The sequence below is a fragment of the Struthio camelus genome, chromosome 1, assembly GCF_040807025.1.
Source record: "Struthio camelus isolate bStrCam1 chromosome 1, bStrCam1.hap1, whole genome shotgun sequence".
NCBI lineage: Eukaryota > Metazoa > Chordata > Aves > Struthioniformes > Struthionidae > Struthio > Struthio camelus.
In genome coordinates, this window is record NC_090942.1 from 157267130 (window position 1) to 157285944 (window position 18815).

The 18815-nt window shown below is 40.3% G+C and overlaps 1 protein-coding gene across 3 annotated transcripts in view; it reads left to right on the top strand.

The window, feature by feature from the left end:
- The window catches only part of LOC104138070 (gamma-tubulin complex component 3), a 68319-nt gene that overhangs the window by 11441 nt on the left and 38063 nt on the right, over positions 1-18815 (top strand). For all 3 annotated transcript variants that reach the window (XM_068926885.1, XM_068926895.1, XM_068926905.1), the window contains exons 3-7: positions 1770-1837; positions 6570-6647; positions 7295-7512; positions 13824-13996; positions 16556-16674. In XM_068926885.1, the coding sequence (XP_068782986.1) occupies positions 1770-1837; positions 6570-6647; positions 7295-7512; positions 13824-13996; positions 16556-16674 (656 nt within the window). The remainder of the gene's footprint in view (positions 1-1769; positions 1838-6569; positions 6648-7294; positions 7513-13823; positions 13997-16555; positions 16675-18815) is intronic.

Sequence of the window (18815 nt, forward strand, 5' to 3'; positions counted from 1 at the left end):
TGAATTCACATTTCTTGTTAGAAGACTGATAATGTGAGGTGCACTTTAAAGATATTACACTGTTGCACAACTAGATTTTATGAGTACCTGTGTGAAATTTGTTGAATGAGCATCCTGGTAATGGAAGGAATCGTTTAGTCATGTGACTTACTGATATTTCTTGCCTGCGTTTTCTCTACAAGTTTATCTGCAACCACCTGAAAACCAAAACTTTAGACTATGTCCGTATAAGTTATACTGTATTTATATTCCCTTGTGCTCTATGCTGCTCTGAGTCAGCAGTGTTCTGCTGTGTGAATCCAATAGGGAGGCGATACATACTTGAAAAGCCAAATACTACTTTCAGCAGATTCTCTGCTTTACGGTAGAATGTCTAGAAACAATTACTTGAAGTATGTTAATTAAATCAAAGCTTCCTATTTTTGCTTAAGCTTTGAATATTCAGTCAGTGAAATTGGGTTAGGGTAACTGAAATCGGTGGTTGTGATCTTTTTAAAGAACTTGTATATTCTTTGTTAACAGAGTTTTCATTACCTGCTCCAAATAAGCCCATGAGAATTTCTGTACCTATAGCTTCAAAACACTGTATTCTATAGTGTACATTTTGGGCAATACTAGGCACAGCATATGTGCCCATTAAGTATGGGCCAATTACCAGCAGTTTTGAAAGATAAGCCGTAGATCATCAGCTTCTTCTCCTCTACTTCAGCTTGTAGGTTGATGTCAGTGGTCATGGAACAAGTAACTGGATATATTCTCCTGACTTTACACCTATTTTTGGAGTTTCTGTTCAGGAGGCCACTTATTTGGCAAAATGTAGTTGGCAGTGGCTTTTAATATTAAATAGCATTTCTAACATGTAATAGCAGTTGTTTCGTTAAGGTTTCTTTTGATGTTTCTCTGTGTGGAGTGTTTTTTTTTTTCTTTTTTTAATATGGTTCCTTTTCTAATACAATGTGATTTTTCTGAAGGCACCTTAAAGCTTGGAGACATTTCTGCTCAGAGTAAAGACTTATATTATGTACTGGCAGTGATAAAGACAATATGTTTTTCTTAGTGCATAGGAGTTCTGTGACCTTGGAATTCTGCTTGAGAGTGAGCAAGCGACACTACTACTTTTTCTTGTTTCCATTGTGTAATAAGGGAACAATCATACTTGTAATACGCTTTATAGCATGCTGTAACCTATATCTGCTTTCACTTTTTAATTTCTTAAACTCACGCAAAGACGGGCTAGACTTTAAAAGGGCTCTTAATATTTTTTTTTATTACCCAAAGAGGAAAAAAAATATTTATATTAGGACTTCTGCTGTAAGAACTTTGGGGGGACAAATTTTTCCTTGAGTAGACTTTGTATTAAAAGCTCTTGTTGATGACCGCAGCAGGTGTCTCTGAAATTCTTATAGCTGAGAGTAGAGGCAAAAGTCATGGGAGCAAGATACAATGTAATGGCTGCTCTGTATCATGAAAAATAAGGTTAGATGTGAGTTATGATTCTTCTGTGTTGCTGTTTCACTTTTTGGGAATAAATATCCATCTCCTGGAACGCGTAGCTCTATTTTTCCTCCCTACTGTTATCCACCTTGTGTAGGCAGGGATACAGGTAATGTGAAAGCAGGCAAAACTGTATGAGTAAGTAGAGTGAAACACTTATTTATCCTTATGCATTCTTGGGTAAATTTCCCAAACTACCACAGGAATGTCAATTCAGTTGCAAGTATTATGCTCTTATTTGTTTCAACTCTTTAATCTATATTCCCTTTATACAGTTGTGCGGCAAAGAAGGGAAGCAGATGCTGCTTTGTTTTCAGAACTCTACAGGAAACTCAGTTCACAGGTAGAGTAATACATTTTCCACCAGTGAAGCAACTCAAAGCATGCATACAGGCCCTTTTGATGGGATGGTTTTATTTTGGACAGAGCTGATGTGCAAATATAAGCTTATTGCAAGTTAAACAAGTTTAGAAGTGACACCTTGACTGGAGAAATGCAACAGTAGTCTCATGAAGTTCAACCAGGAGAACTTCAATGTCTAGCACCTGGAGAGGAACAACCCCTTGCCTCAGTGCAGTCTGAGGGCTGACCATCTGGAAAGCTGCTTTGCTGAAAGTGCCCTGCAGGTCCAGCAGGTTGTAGATAAGCCAGCAGTGTGCCTGTGAGGCAAGGAAGGCCAACAGTATCCCGGGCTGTGTTAGGAAGAGCATTTCCAACAGATGGAGGGAGGTGATTCTTCCCTTCTGCTGAGCCCTGGTGAGGTCATGTCTGGAGTGCTGTGCCCAGTTCTGGGCTCCCCAGTGCAAGAGACATATGGATGTACTGGAGCAAATCCAGCAAAGGGCTTTGAAGATGATTAAGGGTTGGAGCATCCGACATATGAGGAGAGGCTGAGAGAGCTGGAACTCTTCAGTGTGGAGAAGAGACGGCGTAGGGGGATCTTACCAACATGTATCAATATCTGGGGGGGGGGGGGGGGGGTGTAAAGAAGACAGAGCCAGACTCTTCTCAGTGAGTATACAAAATAAGGCACAGAAAATGCTATTTAAGGGTGGGGGGCATGGGAGAAGGCTGCTTTACTGGGAGAGTGTTACTGCACTGGCACAGGTTTCCCGGAGAGGTTGTGGAGTTTCCATCCTTGGAGACATTCAAAACCTGACTGGACGTGGTCCTGGGCAGTCTGCTGTAGGTGAGCTTGCTTGAGCAGGGGATTGGACTAGATGGTCTTCGTAGGTTCTGTCCATCCGCAGCCGTTCTGTGGTTCTACTGACTTCGGTGGTTCTGCGAAGACTTGTGATAGTCAAAGAGCACTGCATGTTGGTATTCTGACAAAAGATGTTAGAGTAGAGAAAACCTATGATTCAGGATGATGGATCGGAAGGAAGATGAAAGGAATGGAAGTCTGTCTAGGTGAGATGGATGAAAAATGACTTCTGCTAATGCTTTCTGGATTCTCCATAAAGTTGAATGCTTCCCATGTTAAGAGTATGGGCAGTAATAACATAAGATTCCCAGTTGTTGTTTACACGTATGTGGTTTTTTGGCAACTACGGTTAACGAAAGTAACTTAACAGATGATTTCTATATGATAGAAGAATTTTGCCTTATTTTACTCTTTGTATTCATTACAAATTTTTTTGTTCGTCCGCTTTTATTCTTGAATTTACTGATGGATTACGGTTGAGTGTTATATAATAACAACATTAAGATCACAAAAAGCGATACTATCGATGGCATGACCTGTCAGAACTTAGTTTCCCCCTACGCCCTCCTCCATTTTGACTTAACTTACTCATTAGTTTGTTAACTTACTCATTACTCGTTAGAGCCTGTAGCTAAGGTTACTGTGCGACTCTCTCCTTATCCTGTGTTCATGTACTATTTATGTTCACTTACACAGTGAAGCAAATGTCACTGGCTTGCAGCAGTCTGTTCCAATGTTCTCAGCCATCAGTTTCAAATGCAAACTTTAACATGTTGCTATAGCTTATGTAATATGTGGCCGTACTGTAGCATTTACCAAGCAATGTGGATGCAGAGCATAATGGCTTTGAACTTTAAAACACAGTGTATGTCAAATGCATTCATATTAGTATGGTTATTGTTATGATTATCAATTATAAACTTATATTGCTCTATCCTCACATGTTGCTGCTTGTTTTGGTGTTTAGTGTTCTGGGTTTTTTCTTTCTTTTGTGTGTGTGTGTGTGTGTGTCTGTTTTTCAGCCATCTTTCATCTCTCTGCATCTCGGGTTCTTTAAGTGGTAGCATCTGAATACTGCCTTTAAAATTCACTCTATCAATTATTACTCAGTGTGCTGTTAGGTGCATTACTCATGATGGATAACAGTTTCCTTTTCCCACGAGCATAGGGAAAGTCCTAGTAGGGACATGTGTGTACTGAATTGATGAGCTCCCCTCCGCTGCCTGCTTCTGCAATTTTCTTGGAAGCAACCAAAAGAAAGGGGACAAAATTATGTGAATCCCTTAACCTTAGGCTTCATCCCTTACTCTAAAGAGAAAAGGAGATCAGTGTTAATTCTAATGACAACTTGTCAGTTGAGCAAGCCATGCTTCTTGAGACGCTTAGACTTTTTCTACCTTGGCCAATACTGCTTGCGGTAATGTTGCTACTCCTTTTCCAACAGTGGTTAAGGTGTTACTGGATTAGAGTCATTCCCAACATATGGAAAACCTCTACTTTGTTTTGTTGTTGAGCTCAGTGCAGAAAAGACTAGGCTTTCGCTCTGTATAAGAATATAGACCTTTACCTTCTACTCGTACATAATAACGTAGAGCGTCAGTAGGTTTGGTTGGTGGGCTCTGTCCTAAAGAAATGTTCCACAGGCAGAAATCTTATACCATGTAACACACAGACACAAAAATGCATATTTTGTAAGGAAAGAGGGGAAAAAAAAAAAAAGAAAAAACTTGAGAACAGACTTTCAGACCTTGCTAGTGCTTTTCTTAAGACTGATGGCACGGATTTACTCTTTGCTTTGCAAGAGACAGAATCTCTGTTGAATCTCAGAATGACGAGAATTTCCTTTATACTTAACCTTCCTTAGTATTCCCTACTGTAGCTTGATGAAAAATTGTGAAGGAACTTGTATGAGTTTCTTTGATATACTCTACTACTTAATCCCTGTTATAATAAAGTGTATGTCTTCAGACAACTCAGGTTCAAGAGTTAGTATTATAGAACTGTGCACTAATATATCTAGAAACTGTTAGGTTCCCAATTCTGAAGAGCTTTCGGGCCCAGGGGTCCTCCCTCCCCCTCCTGCATCGCTAGTTCTTCTGCAGCTGTCTCTAGGGCCAGGGTTCCTCCTGGCCTGGCATGACCTGGCCAGTAGTGACAGTTGCAGCAGTTAACTAGCTCTCCAGTTGTGAGGCTGAGCATATATCCCAACAAACAGTTCATGCTACTGTGAGCAATAGGTATAGATATACACACACGGCTGACACCACAGATCAACAGAGACAGACATAGTAAGCACTTCCTACAAACGCAAACAGCATTGACAGCCTCACCCTCTTCCCCTCTCTGGCTTATCAGGAGGAATGCCTGTTAGTGAGAAATACATACAAAAGTACAATTTAGATCCCTCCAGCAGCTTGGCTTAGACAATCAGTCTACCCAGTAGCTGATCCCTGGGTCCTTGGTGTCTCCCCTGTTGCTGGCACCTGGATATATGAGCCCCTACAGTGTGCAGCCCCACTCCAGTTGCTGGCAGGCCCTGTCACACACTGACATACTATAGCTTACAGCGTCCCTGTGCATCTGTCTAATAGGTGGCCTTGGACATGTAGTCCATGCAGTAGCTGGTCCTAGATCCTTGCTCTTTCCTGGTGCCTCACCCTTAAGCCACCCCTACACACACACACACACACACACACACACATGCACGTATGCATGCATCTCAGTTGACCTGCACATCTGATGCGCCCCTGGCAGTTGGGTGGAACTCCCCCGGTCCCTCTGGTGACCAGCTCCCCCGTGGTCTCACCCTCAGACGCACACTACACACACTGGTCTCTCAGTTGATGACAGCCCCCCCCCCCCAAAAGGGACTCTATGGTCCCTTTAACAGTTGGCCAGGACTCCCCTGGTCCCCCAGTAGCTAACTATCCCAATGTGGGGCCTTAAAGGCATGCACACAAACTGGTCTGTGCTTGTAGAGATGAGTTCTTACTGGGCTGACAGCCCTGCTCTAATGGGCCTGGGAGTAGCTGGGGTAGGGTATTATTCAGGTTCCCTTACCTGCCATTGTCTCTCTGTACTACTTTGTGTTTGTGGAGGTGAGCTTTTATCACAGAAATATATTTATGCTTATCTGAAAGTATTTTAATATTTTCCTTAACTCTTTTCTTTAAAGAGAAGAGTTCTTCTTGGGCTCTATTGTTATTCTGTCTTCTACTGGTAAGCTTTCTGCTGAGATTTAAAGCTGCTGAAAGTATTATTCTAACAGTCTATGTGTATCTGTGTTTGTTTGATAAAGAATATATTGCATATATGTCAAGTTTTGTGTTAACGATGTCTCTATCTTAAGCTGCGAAATATTCGAGAGCTCTCTTAAGTGGTATTTACAGTAATATAAACTTGAACCCTCCCTGATCCTTGAACCTCCCTGAAAAAGAGAGAGAAAGGGAAATTTGAGAAAAGACAGTTATTCACTTACAATTTTACCAGAAGTTTTCCTTCTTCACATGTAGGATAGAGTTGCATTTAAGCTCAAGATGTTTTAAATGAAGTGGGGTAGGAATGTTGGTAAAAGTTCAACACTATATGAATTTCTTTGTTAGTAGCTATGAGTTTTAAATTGAGTGCGGTTGCTGTTCTCACATCAGGCGAAACTTCATGACTTGAACATAATGAAGAAAGTTCATAAAATTACTGATGAGGCTGTACTGCCAGTTCCCAATTTACTCAGGAATATGACTGGGTCTTATGTGCGTGGAAAATTGTAATTCATATGTTTAGATTTTTAGTAGGCTAGAGAAACAGAAATGAGTAGGTTGTAATTTTTGATAATAGTTTTTTTAAATATTTTGCTTTTTATTTTTTTTAAAAGGGTGTTTTGAAAAACAAATGGTCAATACTTTACCTCCTGCTTAACCTTAGTGAAGATCCACGTAAGCAGTCTAACAAGGTAGGTAAGAAGACTTGTTAGTTTTAACTGAGAAACAGTAAATGTATGTTAATTATTTTAGATGTCATTAAGAATCACTATGCAGACTTAAACAATGTTTCTGGAAACCACTTTTCTTTTTTTTTTTTTTTTTTGGTAAAGTTCATGAAAGTTGAGAGGAAGAAGGCATTTGGCATAAGCTTTTGCAATTCTTTTTCTATGTACTTTTTCTGTATTAAGTGAATGTGGAAATTATGAGCTGTCCAACCTTTGTGGCTTAAGCTGTATATTTTCTAGATGTATTCTTTTTTCTTTTTTTTTTCTTGGTGGTGTAAAGTCTGCTAATGTACTAATGAGTTTAAAATGGAGGAGGAAGAGCAAAATTTCTACTTTGGTTGCAATTCTGCTAACAAAAAAGTGCTTTTACCACTCTTCCTGATGATAATTCAGGAGGCAAAAATAAGCTATATTGTTAAAAGCACTCTTACTGGCTTGCTTTTTTGTTATTATAGTTGCATCAACAAATTTTTCCTTGCATAAACATGGTCTTCAGTTGTCTTTTGTATTCTTGAATATTTTATTGGTGTTAACTAAGGACATAAAGCAACTCACAACTTCTTTTTAAAAACTTTTTTTCTTTTTATTCCTCCTTTTCCTCTCCTTCTCAGGTATCAAGTTATGCCACACTCTTTGCACAAGCCCTACCACGGGATGCTCATTCAACCCCTTATTACTATGCCAGACCTCAAAGCCTCCCATTGAATTACCAAGACCGCAATGCTCAGTCTGCCCAGAGTTCTGGTAGTATGGGAAGTAGTGGGATCAGTAGCATCAGCCTATATGCCTTGAATGGGCCAACACCAACTCCACAATCACTCCTTCCAGGGTAAGTTAAACCTTGTTACCTTGCAAATAGGTTTGGGGAAGACCAGCTCAATAATACGTAGATGACTAGAGAGGATCTCATTGTTTTTTATTTGTATGCCATTGGGGACTGCACTGTAGATGCATGGAAACTGTTCTTCAGCTGAACAGTTCTGAGTGTCAGGTGCTGTAATGTGCTCATCTGGAGCTATAAATGGCTGGCCAAGCATATCAGTTCTTTCAATTTAATCCTGACTATCTGCTAAATAGCTGATATTTTTTGGATATATTATTTTGGATTCTAATATCAGCAAATCCTTTTCCAAACCTTTCAGTGTTTTCTGAAACCCTTCAAAATAGCCTTTATCTTTCTTCTGTTAGCACCTTGGATTTAGAACCTTGCTCAGTGAAGTTCCTTTAACAAAATGTTCCTTAGCTAGTGTCAAAATAGTAGACTTCTCCTCCTGAGTTTTCAAATCTATGACCTTTCTTTGGTTTCACTTGCTTTTAAACACACTAATAGCAGAATGGCTGCTCTACCTTGAGGAATCTTGCATTTTGAGTGGACAGATTTTGGCTGTTCTTGTCTACCCACAAATGAAATTCGGGCTTAAAATGTAGACATGCTTATTCTTTCTAACAGTCAAATCTTTACCATCCAACATACCACTGAAGAGCCCAATGAGATTGGTGGCTTCTTCAGGGAAAGTAGTACTGAGCAAAGAATTGATACTGAAAGGCTGTGGCAGCTTGGGTCTTAAAGCAGTGATTTAAGACATTAAACAAACTGAAGGGTACATCTGTGAACCTCGGGGTAGGAATTCAAGGAGAAGTTTATTGTCTTCTTGCACACACACATGCGCGCACACACACACACCCACACGCACACACGAGAACACAATGGAGAATGTTAAGGAGACAAAGCTACTTTGAAATTTTAATGCTAGAGACAGTGAGCCTTTCGCTTTGAATTTTGCCTGTTAGTCAATGACCTGTCAGTAGGAACATACCTAGTACTTCAGATGACATTGGTACTGATACTACTTTACTGTCTCTTCTACTTGCAGTGTTTTTTCCTCCAAGATAAAAATTATTCTCTAGGGTATTAGTTTTATCATCTGTAATCTTAAAGTATTACAGTACAGAATTAAACTAATGGTTAATTTGTTAGTAGCAAGAGATTCTTGTTGGTCTTTGATCTGGATTTGAATTTTTCTGAATCATAGTTCCTACTGGATAAGGAGATTGGAGAGGAGAAGGGGGGGGGAAAAGCGTAGGGTTGTTGCAAAGACACAAAATAGGTGGATTCTTTTATTATTCTTCTAGTTTAGGCTTTCAGGCTCCTTGGTGCAATATGCTCTTTGAGTATAGTAAATTTGCAGACTTAGCTAATTACACAAGTCCTTCATAAATGAAGGCAGGCTTTTCAGAAGATCCATATTGCAGGTGTTGCTCTTATGGTTGATGCCTTTTTGTTTTCTGTTGTTGTTTTCCATAATAATGAGATGATGCTCCTTGGATGCTTCCAAGGTAGCTACAAATAGCTGTAGAAGACTTCCTGCTCAAAGGAGGTGAGACTGCACTTGATTACTGCAATTAACCAAGAGGTGACCATGCCAGTGTTCATTTGCTATGAATTTACGTTTCCCCCTGATACTTTATTTCTGTAGACGTCGGAATATACATATTAGTTGCGTGTGCTTTTATCGTGTGTTGTGTGGAGCTCTGCTTGATTTCTACACTTTTTTTCCACTTAAGCATTGCTGCCCTTGCTGCCCTCCCACTTATGCATCCTCCCCCACAAGGGGAAGCCCTTGTGCAATGACTAAACCAATAACTAAACCTATTACTGATCATATATAAAACAAATATAAATATATATATATACAACAAATATATTTTTGTGACACTGGCATCTGCATGTTAATTTTTTATTGGTCACTTTATACTTTTTATGATTTATTAGACTTTTTAAATTGAAGACATAAGAGTTCTAGAAAATTTTTCTCAGGCTGTAGAGCTCAGCTCTGAGTTGCCCTGTGCTAGGCAGTCTTTCTTATCCCTTTTCAGTGACTCCCATCCACCTTGTTGGAGCAGAAGTTGGAGACTATTGAAATCTCTATCCCTCAGCATCAGAAGGAAAAAATTTTATTCCATGTACTTTCTTATTCCTGAGATGAGAGTAGAGTAGAATGTCGTGTTCTACCTTGAGAAACTAAGTAATTTTTCTTAGTCTTATGGTGGTGATGGAGCAATCCAATTGCTATGTCAAATGCAAGATTCTTCCTTGTATGTTCATTCAGTAAACTGTCAGTTGTTAATTAGTAGGGATTGTTACTAGTATAGGGTATTACCATATGATAATAAGCAGTAGTGTTTTTACGAGGTCTTAGGGGCAATGGCCTATTTATACTGAAAAGAATAGAGACATACCATTTAGGCCAATGTCAGTGGGGATCCTTTAACTGGATTTACTCAAGTGCAGCATCCTTGGACTTCTGGTAGATTCCATGGTATGGATTGAGTCAAAATACAGTCTCTTTGTGGGATGCCGTGGTTATGAAATCAGCCTTTTCCCAAGATTTTCAATGCTTTGCTCTCCCTGTTGAATCAGCTAAGTCCTTGGACAACTACTTTTCCTGTATTTCCTTTGTAGGTCCCATGGTTTCTTCTAGAGTTACCATAACCAAAACTGACTATACTTAGAAGCATGGTTCACGTTCCAGCAGGAGGTACCTGGATGTGCTGCTAGAATCACAGAAGGGTTGAGGTTGAAAGAGACCTCTGGAGATCATCTGGGCCAACACCCTTGCTCAAGCAAGGTCATCTAGAGCACGTTGCCCAGGATCATGTCCAAGAGGGTTTTGAATATCTTCTAGGGAAGGAAACTCCACCACCTCTCTGGGTAACCTGTGCCAGCGCTCACTCACCCTCACAGCAAAGAAGTTTCTCCTCAGATTCAGATGGAACTGCCTGTGTTTCAGTTTGTGCCCGTTGCCTTTTGTCCTGTTCGCTGGGCACCACGGAGAAGAGTCTGGCCCCATCCTCTTGACACCCTCCCTGTAGACATTTGCATACATTGATGAGATCCCCTCTGTCTTCTCTTCTCCAGGCTGAACAGGCCCAACTCTCTCAGCCTTTCTTCATTGATTACGACCTGATTAGTTCCTTTCATAATCAGAAAAGAGAAAGAAACCGTCACCTCTTCCCTTAATTCTTCCTTTTTTCTCACAGGCAGTCCTGAAACAAACACACAAAATCAGAATAGATGCATTTTCAACACAAAATAAAGCTGTTACCTCATAATAAAAAAAAATCTTCAGAGGGTGCTTTTGGGGTGATCTTTTAGAATTTATGTTCTGGAAATTATCAGTGCTAACACAACTGGATTTTATTGTTGTTAATATGCTTTACAATGCAAATATTTGCTTGACTTGGACAGTACTAGATTTGTATCTTGTATCTAAGAAAAGTAACGGGGAACTTTAAAATAGGACTGATGGGGAATTCCTCACAAACAAGTGAGCAAGTGGTGGATGAGGTTGGTAAGCAAAAGCTATAGGGTGATGTGGACAAGAGAGACCTTGAAACCAATAAAACGGGGCATAAGGGGGTACACGTTAAGTGTATGCACACGGATAAGGAAGGGCTTGTACCTTTTCTGGGAAATCAGCACAACTGTACTGAAGTGCCTGTATACTTAGCAGACGCAGCGTAGTGAGCAGACAGGAGGAATTTGAAGTCTTGTGTGCATTTACAGGGCTACAACTTCTTTGGGGTCATGGAGGTGTGGTGGGATAGCTCATGCAACTGGAGTGCTGCAGTGGATGGATACAGGCCCTTTAGGAAGGACAGGCCAGGGGGAGTTTCCCTTTATGTGAGAGTGCAGTGAGAATGCATGGAGCTCTCCCTAGGGGTGGATGGGGAGCCAGATGAGAGTTTATGAGTTAGGATTAGAGGGCAGACCAACGTGGGTGATGTTGTGTTTGCTGAGTGTCTGCTACTGGTACCTGATCAGGAATACAGGTGGCCTCCTTCAGACAACTGGCGGAAGGCTCACTGGTCCTCAGGGGGAACTTGAATCACCCCGATATGTGCTGGAGGGACAGCACTGCAGGGCACAAGCAGTCCAGGAGGTTTCTGGAGTGCACTGATGACACCTTCCCAACTCAGGTGGTCAAGGAACCAGTGAGGAGAGGTGCTCTGCTGGAGCTTACGCTTACAAACGAAGAACGGGTCAGAGGTGGGAAAGCTTGGGGCAGCCTTGACTGCAGCGAGCATGAGATGGTGGAGTTGAGGATCCTGCAAGCAGGGGAGAAAAGCAAAAAGCAGGATCACAACCCTGGACTTCTGGAGAGCAGGCTTTGGCCTGTTTGGGGACCAGCATGGAAGAATCACGTGGGATACAGCCCTGGAGGGAAGAGGGATCCAAGAGAGCTGGCTGATAGTCAAGGGTTGCCTCCTCCAAGCTGAAGAATTCCAAGGGTCTCCATTCCAATCAGCAGGAAATCAAGCAAAGGCAGCAGGAGCGTGAGCGTGTGCGAGCAAGGGGCTCCTGGCTAAACTGAAACGTAAAAAGGAAGTGTACAGGAGGGGGAAGCGGGGACAGGTGACCCAGGACGAATACAGAGACATGTCCAAGCATGCAGTGATGGGGTTAGGAGGGCGAAAGCCCACCTAGAGTTGACACTGGCGAGGGCCCGGAAGGGCAACAGGAGGGCCTTCTACAGGTATGTAAGCAGCAAGAGGAAGGCTAGAGAAAATGTGGGTCTGCTGCTGAGTGGGACAGGGAACCTGATGACACAGGACAGGGAAAAGGCAGAGGTAACTCGATGCTTTCTTCACCTTGGTCTTTGTTGGCAATCCCAGGAATTCCAGGCCCCCGAAACCTGAAAGCATGCTTAACTAACCTTTTATATAACCTCCTGTGATGAGCTGAGTGGTTTTGTGGATGAGGGGAGAGCAGTGGATGTTGTTTATCTCAACTTCAGTAAGGCTTTTGATGCTATCTCCCGTAGCCTCCTCATAGACAAGCTGACCAAGTGTGATTCTGTGATCCTGAAATAGTAGTGAAAGGTGTGTCAACTCAGTCATTTTGTCTATCTCTCTGCTTATATTTTAAGCAGAACCTATGCTGTTCCTGACAGATTCTTGGCTGGATCTGATGAGACTGTTCTTTTTTGTAGTAGAGTCACTGCTCTCTGCTTAGTACTGTAGCCTGTGAGCTGGGCAACCCAAATTCGTCAAATTTTTCTGTGAGGATCATTCCTCCTAAAGTTCTTTTTATAGGTTTCACCCCAAAAAAGTCTGTTTGGCTTTTTTTTTTGTTTTGCATTCTGCTTAAAGTATAACAGCAAAAATTTGGGCTTGCGCTCCTGAGGTATGACAGCCAAAATTCAGAGCTGCGGTATTAGAAATGCAAAGCATAATGGAAGAGTTGCTCTGTGCCTTGCAGGTTGTGCTCCTGTTCATTACTTGGAATCATACAAGTCTGATGCCTGGCCATACCATGTTTTATAGGGAGGAGGGTAAGGAGGAAAGGCATTCCTTGACTGCAGTTGTGTGACATTTGTGTTGCAACCTTTCTCTATCTCTCTCTGCAACTGTATTTTCACATCTATGTGGAATTCTTTAAGTTTTTGTAAATATGTGAATGTTTTCAGATATTTACGTTTGATTACTGAGGGGAACACTGTCAGCTACCAAAGTTTAAAGACCCTTACAGTTCTGTGCAACTTTATTTTCATCATCATAAGACAGAAATAATCAGAAAGCTAACTTCTAAACTTGTTTCCTCATTAAACTGTTTTTGTGAGAAGAACTGACAAGTCTGAGAGGAAGGGAAATCATAACTTCTTATCTAGATACTCCTTTCCTGAGCATATCTTCAGACACTTGATACAAACTGTTCTCAACTGTAGAGTAGTAGGAAAGTGAATTTTCCTCTTTTTCTACTTTCCTTTAATTCTGTTCTGCATGTTAGCTGCAGATTCATGTTATTTTTTGTGGTTTGAGGTAGGAACAGTTGACTTCACTTTTAGTCTTTTTGAGTATATCTACACTTTCAGTATGAACAAAATACCTCTTTATCTAATATGAGATCACATTTGTCTAAGTTCTTTGATCCTTTCTTTTCTAGAGTTTTATTCATGAAAGTGCAGGCTTTTATGAATGCATAAATTGCTTGGATATTCTGCACCATTTTTGTTAGTTCCTTTACAAAAGCCAAACCTAAGCTTAGGGAACTCTTCATAATTTGCATATGAAAAACCATAGGCGGTGGGTCTAGAGAGTTAAGGTTTTTAAAAATATTTCTTCCTTTTGCCCTTTCAGACAATCCGGTCAAGCTCCAGGCGTTGGAGATGGCCTCCGTCAGCAGCTGGGGTCACGTCTTGCGTGGACTCTAACTGCAAGCCAGCCTTCTTTACAAAGCGCTACCTCAAAAGGCCTTCCTAATGCTCTTTCCCGCAGTGTGTCAAGGTCAAGGCGAGAAGGAGATACAAGTGGTAAGCAAAGATGCATTTGTTAGATCTAACTTCCTACAACTAAAAACATTGTGTTGTCTGTGTTCCTCTATTATTTTGAAATATTTTTGAAATAGTTTTATAGCATGTTGAAGTTTTTTGAGGAGTATTTTGCTACAGAATAGAAAGATATATATATATATATAGAAATATGTATCTATTTATATAGAAATAAATACGTAAGATAGTAGTGTATTTGGCTACACTCTCTTTGGTTGTTTGTTAGTTTCTTTTTTGCAATGATGAGTTTGATAATGTGTGTTCTGGCTCTTAAAAGACTGAATCTATGGCAGTGTGTGTCATAATCAAGTGATTGTGGTTTGTGAGTAGTCATCACTCCTTTGACGATCAAAAGATGCTACAGCTCTGAGAAAGTCCAAAAGAGCTCAATGAATAAAGCATGCTAAAATATATTAATCCATTTGTGATTCTTGTTTAAAACTTGAAAATGTGTATTGGAATATAGAGCCCTTAAAGCTATTATTTTTCCTTTAAATTAGCACACAGTTTATGGCGCTGGTATTTAAAGCAATTAGTGTACTAAATATTACCAATTTCTTCTTCTGATTTAGTGACTGTGAACTTGAAGCTGCTGTGTAGAGGATCTATTTGGAAATTACACAAGTGTATCTATGGAGAAATTGCCCAGCTTAACAATTGGCAATTGCTGGGGAAGATTCATCCTACTCTTTTACTATGAAAGTGGGAGAGAGTAAGAGAGCTAATGACAGATACTGTCATCCTACTGTGCAGTTGTTCTCTGGCAAAAAAGACAGGAGGTGGCCTTTTAAAACAACCTACATAAAGGAGCGTGGATAGTTAGAAGCTAAAATACAGTTTATCTGCCAGCCCGTGCAGAACTTATTACATATTTTAAGATCCAGCTAGATTCTTTACTGGCAACAGTGCACAAAGTGACAGCTTAGAGGCCAAATGGAGTTGTGCTGGTGTACCTGAGGGCAGTGTTTGCTATTGCAATTAGAACCTAATTAACAAGACTGTTGATGTGCAAGAGGAAACTTGTATATATATATATGTACACCTCTTACTGCTATTATACTAATTGAAGTTAAGAGCATTACAAACTTATTTTATTCAGTCAGCCAGCAGCTATGACCCTTTATTCTTATGTGTAAAGGTGTATGGACTGACAGTTTTCTTGAATGCAGTCACCTGCTGAAGTAGAAGTAGAACTGCGCTCAAAAAAAAAAAAATTGTCAAGAAGATATATTTCTGTGAATATCAAATTCTTCTAACCTAGTTAAAGAGCTTTTTTAAAGCTGCTTACTATTAATTGGAATTTTTATTGTTACGCCTACACAGACTGTATAGTCAGAAGCATTGTATCCTTGATCTTAATACCTGTTGTACTGTCTACCAACTAAAGGAGCATGCACTTCAATCTTCTACAGTTTCAGAAAGAGTTCTTAAAAGGGACTAGTCACTCTTGTGTAGTTCTTGGACTTAAAAGAGGAATCTGATTTTTAAATAGCATCTTGAGGTGATGGCTACTTTTGCCAAAATAAAAACATCTTTTTTGTTGCTGTTTTTGTTTTTATTCTGGAAAGATGGATGTATGGTAGAGTCAAAGTGGTGAGAATAAGAATGCTGTCAAATTTGGGAGCACCTGACTAGAATTAAAAGAAGCAGCACCTTGTAGCATCTGAATTTCTGAGTGATCTGGACAGTTAAAAATTACTTCATTCTTCATATCTTAAATGAAATTGTAAAAGCAAATGGTGCTGTTTAGCCTAGAAAAGTGTAGGAATAGCTGCAGTGGCCTGCACAGCAGCTTTTTCAATCCTGTATTTCCTTTAAGTCAGTCAATATCCTAAGGCTCAAACGTAACCTAGCCTCTAGTTAGAGATGTGAGCCAGAAGGCAAATTGAATGCTGCGATAGCAAAAGCTTTACTAAATCAACAGGTATATCTTTTTTCAAGATATCTTACCTTTTTCCGTTTGCCAGGCTGTGTAGCTGTTATGCAGCTGGCAGTCTAGTTTTGAATAATCTTTCTGCGCTCAACAGTGGTGTAAGTAATGACAACACTGCAAGACATTTTTAAACAAGTAGCTGTCATTCTGGACTAGCTCTCTTGTTGTCACAGCTAAACGTAGAAGGTATTTTTCTGTAAGCCCTAGTTAACAGTTTCAACAGTTTGGTCAAAGGAAGGCAAAATTACTCTGATGCTTGCCTCCAAACTTGCATAGATGACTAACTCAGGAAAGATACAAGTTCAAGAATGGATTACAGTGTTGGTTAAAATATAGGATACCCTCTCTCATGCAATGCTAGTCAAAATATAGGGTACTCTCTCTCACACAAGCTGACTTGCTCTGAGACAATCCCAGGTATCAGCAGAGCCAGACATGGGGCATTCTTCTTGGCTTTCCTCTTAGTTTGTTGAAGAGATCTTAAAATATTTATTTAGGGGCTCTACATATAGATTTCAGAATTTTTCACTAGGCTTCTACATAGCTTTTCAGTTGTAATCAAACTTAATTATCCCAGCAAATCTACATACTTTTATTTTTCTTTCTAGGTTCTGTTGAAATAACTGAAGCAAACCTTGTAAGAGATGTTTTATACGTCTTCCAGGGAATAGATGGCAAAAACATCAAAATGTGCAATTCTGAAAACTGCTATAAAGTAGAGGGAAAGGTACTGTATAGTGACTTGTATTTCACTTGTAAATGGAGTTGGAACAGAGAGGTATGTAGGGGAGAAGTAGCCACAAAAAAGTTATAGTTAAAAATATTAATTCAGGTGTTTACTTGCCTCTTTTAAATACAGCAAAGTAATTTCAATTATTCCTAAGTTATTTGTTGTTCAGCATTTTCTGTACTCAGTCAAACCCCCTTCTTGTTTTGTGTCTTAAGAAAGATGGAGGAAGGTGGCCATCAGGCAAATGCAGGAGTAATGTAGAATGAAATGGCCATTATTTTTTAGGAGGAGGAAACAGAGATGGCTGAAGTTAGTGTGTACTTTTGCCTACTCCCTGTTTAACCTCTGGAGACAAAAACATGGAATTCTAATATTTTATATCATGGATGAAAAGATGATCAGGATTTGAAGAAGTACATGAGTGAGATGCCAGCAGCAGCAGACTCAAATTCCAAACTTTAACACACACACAAAAATGCACATGCACGCACACAAACGCGCACACACACACACACGGAATCCATTATTATTCAAGGAAAGGATAATTTAAAGTTCAGAAATGAAGAAATGCAGAATATAGTAAAATGAGAATCTCAGAAGTGGTTCTGGCTGCTTTTTTACCTTTACTGCTACGAGCAAGATTTGAGCAGAGCTCTCATAGCAAGGACTGAAAGTCTTTCTGTATATATATTGCAGAGCAACATATTAGTTTAAAATGAATTGGGTAATTTGGTTCCCAGAAACAAACTGCAGCACTTCACAGGTTGTCTGGCAGTGGTACTCAGGCTGACTTGTTCTAGCTACGAAGGTAGACTTCTAACTATTAAGCTGGCACAAAGCTGGCTGCTAAGTTATGGCTTGATTTGGGGATTTTTGTCATCATTCCCCTTCCCTCTCCAGTGTGTGAGCATGAATGTGAAGCAGATGTAGGCTTTTGATTGCATTGTTATTATTGGCGATTCTACATGGATTAAATTTAACAGACTGAGATGTGGAATTGCGTGGACTAGATCAGGAGTGTCCAGTTCTGCGCTCTGCGGTACAGGAGAGGCATGAAGCTACTGGAACGAGCCCAGTGAAGGGCTACGAAGATAATTAAGGGACTGGAGCCTCTCTCAAATGAGAAGAGGCTGAGAGAGTTGGGGCTGTTTAGCCTGGAGAAGAGAAGACTGTGGAGGGATCTTATCGATACATATAAACATCTGAAAGGAGGCTGCAAGGAAGACAGGGCCATGCTCTTGTCAGTGATGCTCAGTGACAGGGTGAGAGGCAGTGGGTGCAAACGGAAACACAGGAAGTGCTCTCTGAATCTAAGAAAAATCTTTTTTTACTGTGAGGGTGACTGAGCACTGGAACAGGTTGTCCAGAGAGATTGTGGAGTCCTCATCCTTGGAGAGACTCAAGATCCATCTGGACACAGTCCCAGGCAGCCTGCTCCAGGTGACCCTGCTTGAGCAGGGGGGTTGGATTTGATAATCTCCAGAGGTCCCTTCCAATCTCAACCATTCTGTAATTCTCTGAGTGGAAATGTATATTCTGATGGATGCTAGCTGCTTGGTGTTATGACTTGATTACAACATATAAGTGATCAGATGAGATTGTGCAGATCACCCAGGAAAAGCCTGATGATAGAGCTGAAGAGAGTACTGTCAACCTCTGTTGTCAATAACAAATCCAGTTGATATGGATATGAAGGAGAGTGTTGAATAGGGGACAGAGGAACAAGGGAGAAGCCTGAGACAGAGAAGATCTATCTTTTAAGGTGGTGAAGAGATGTTAAGCATATTAAGCACATGTTAGACAATGTGAAAAAGGCAAAGGGGAGATTGGGTGAGCTGATCAAAGAACCGAAAAGACTCTACTTGCTTCACCACCCTCTGTGTATTCAGTATTTAGAGGATGCTGCCTCAGAATTCGATTTCAGCTAACTAATTGTTTTTCATGTGCTTATTCAAATGGAAAGACAGTGCTCTTGATGTTCACCTGAATTAAGACTATTTTATACTATGACAGTATGACATAGCCCTTGAATTTTGGGGAACTGATTTTTGTGCCATGTCATGTACAAGAGCCCAATAAACTTAGTGTATCTTAATGTCAATGAAAACTGAACTAACTGCCATTTTTTATAATAACAG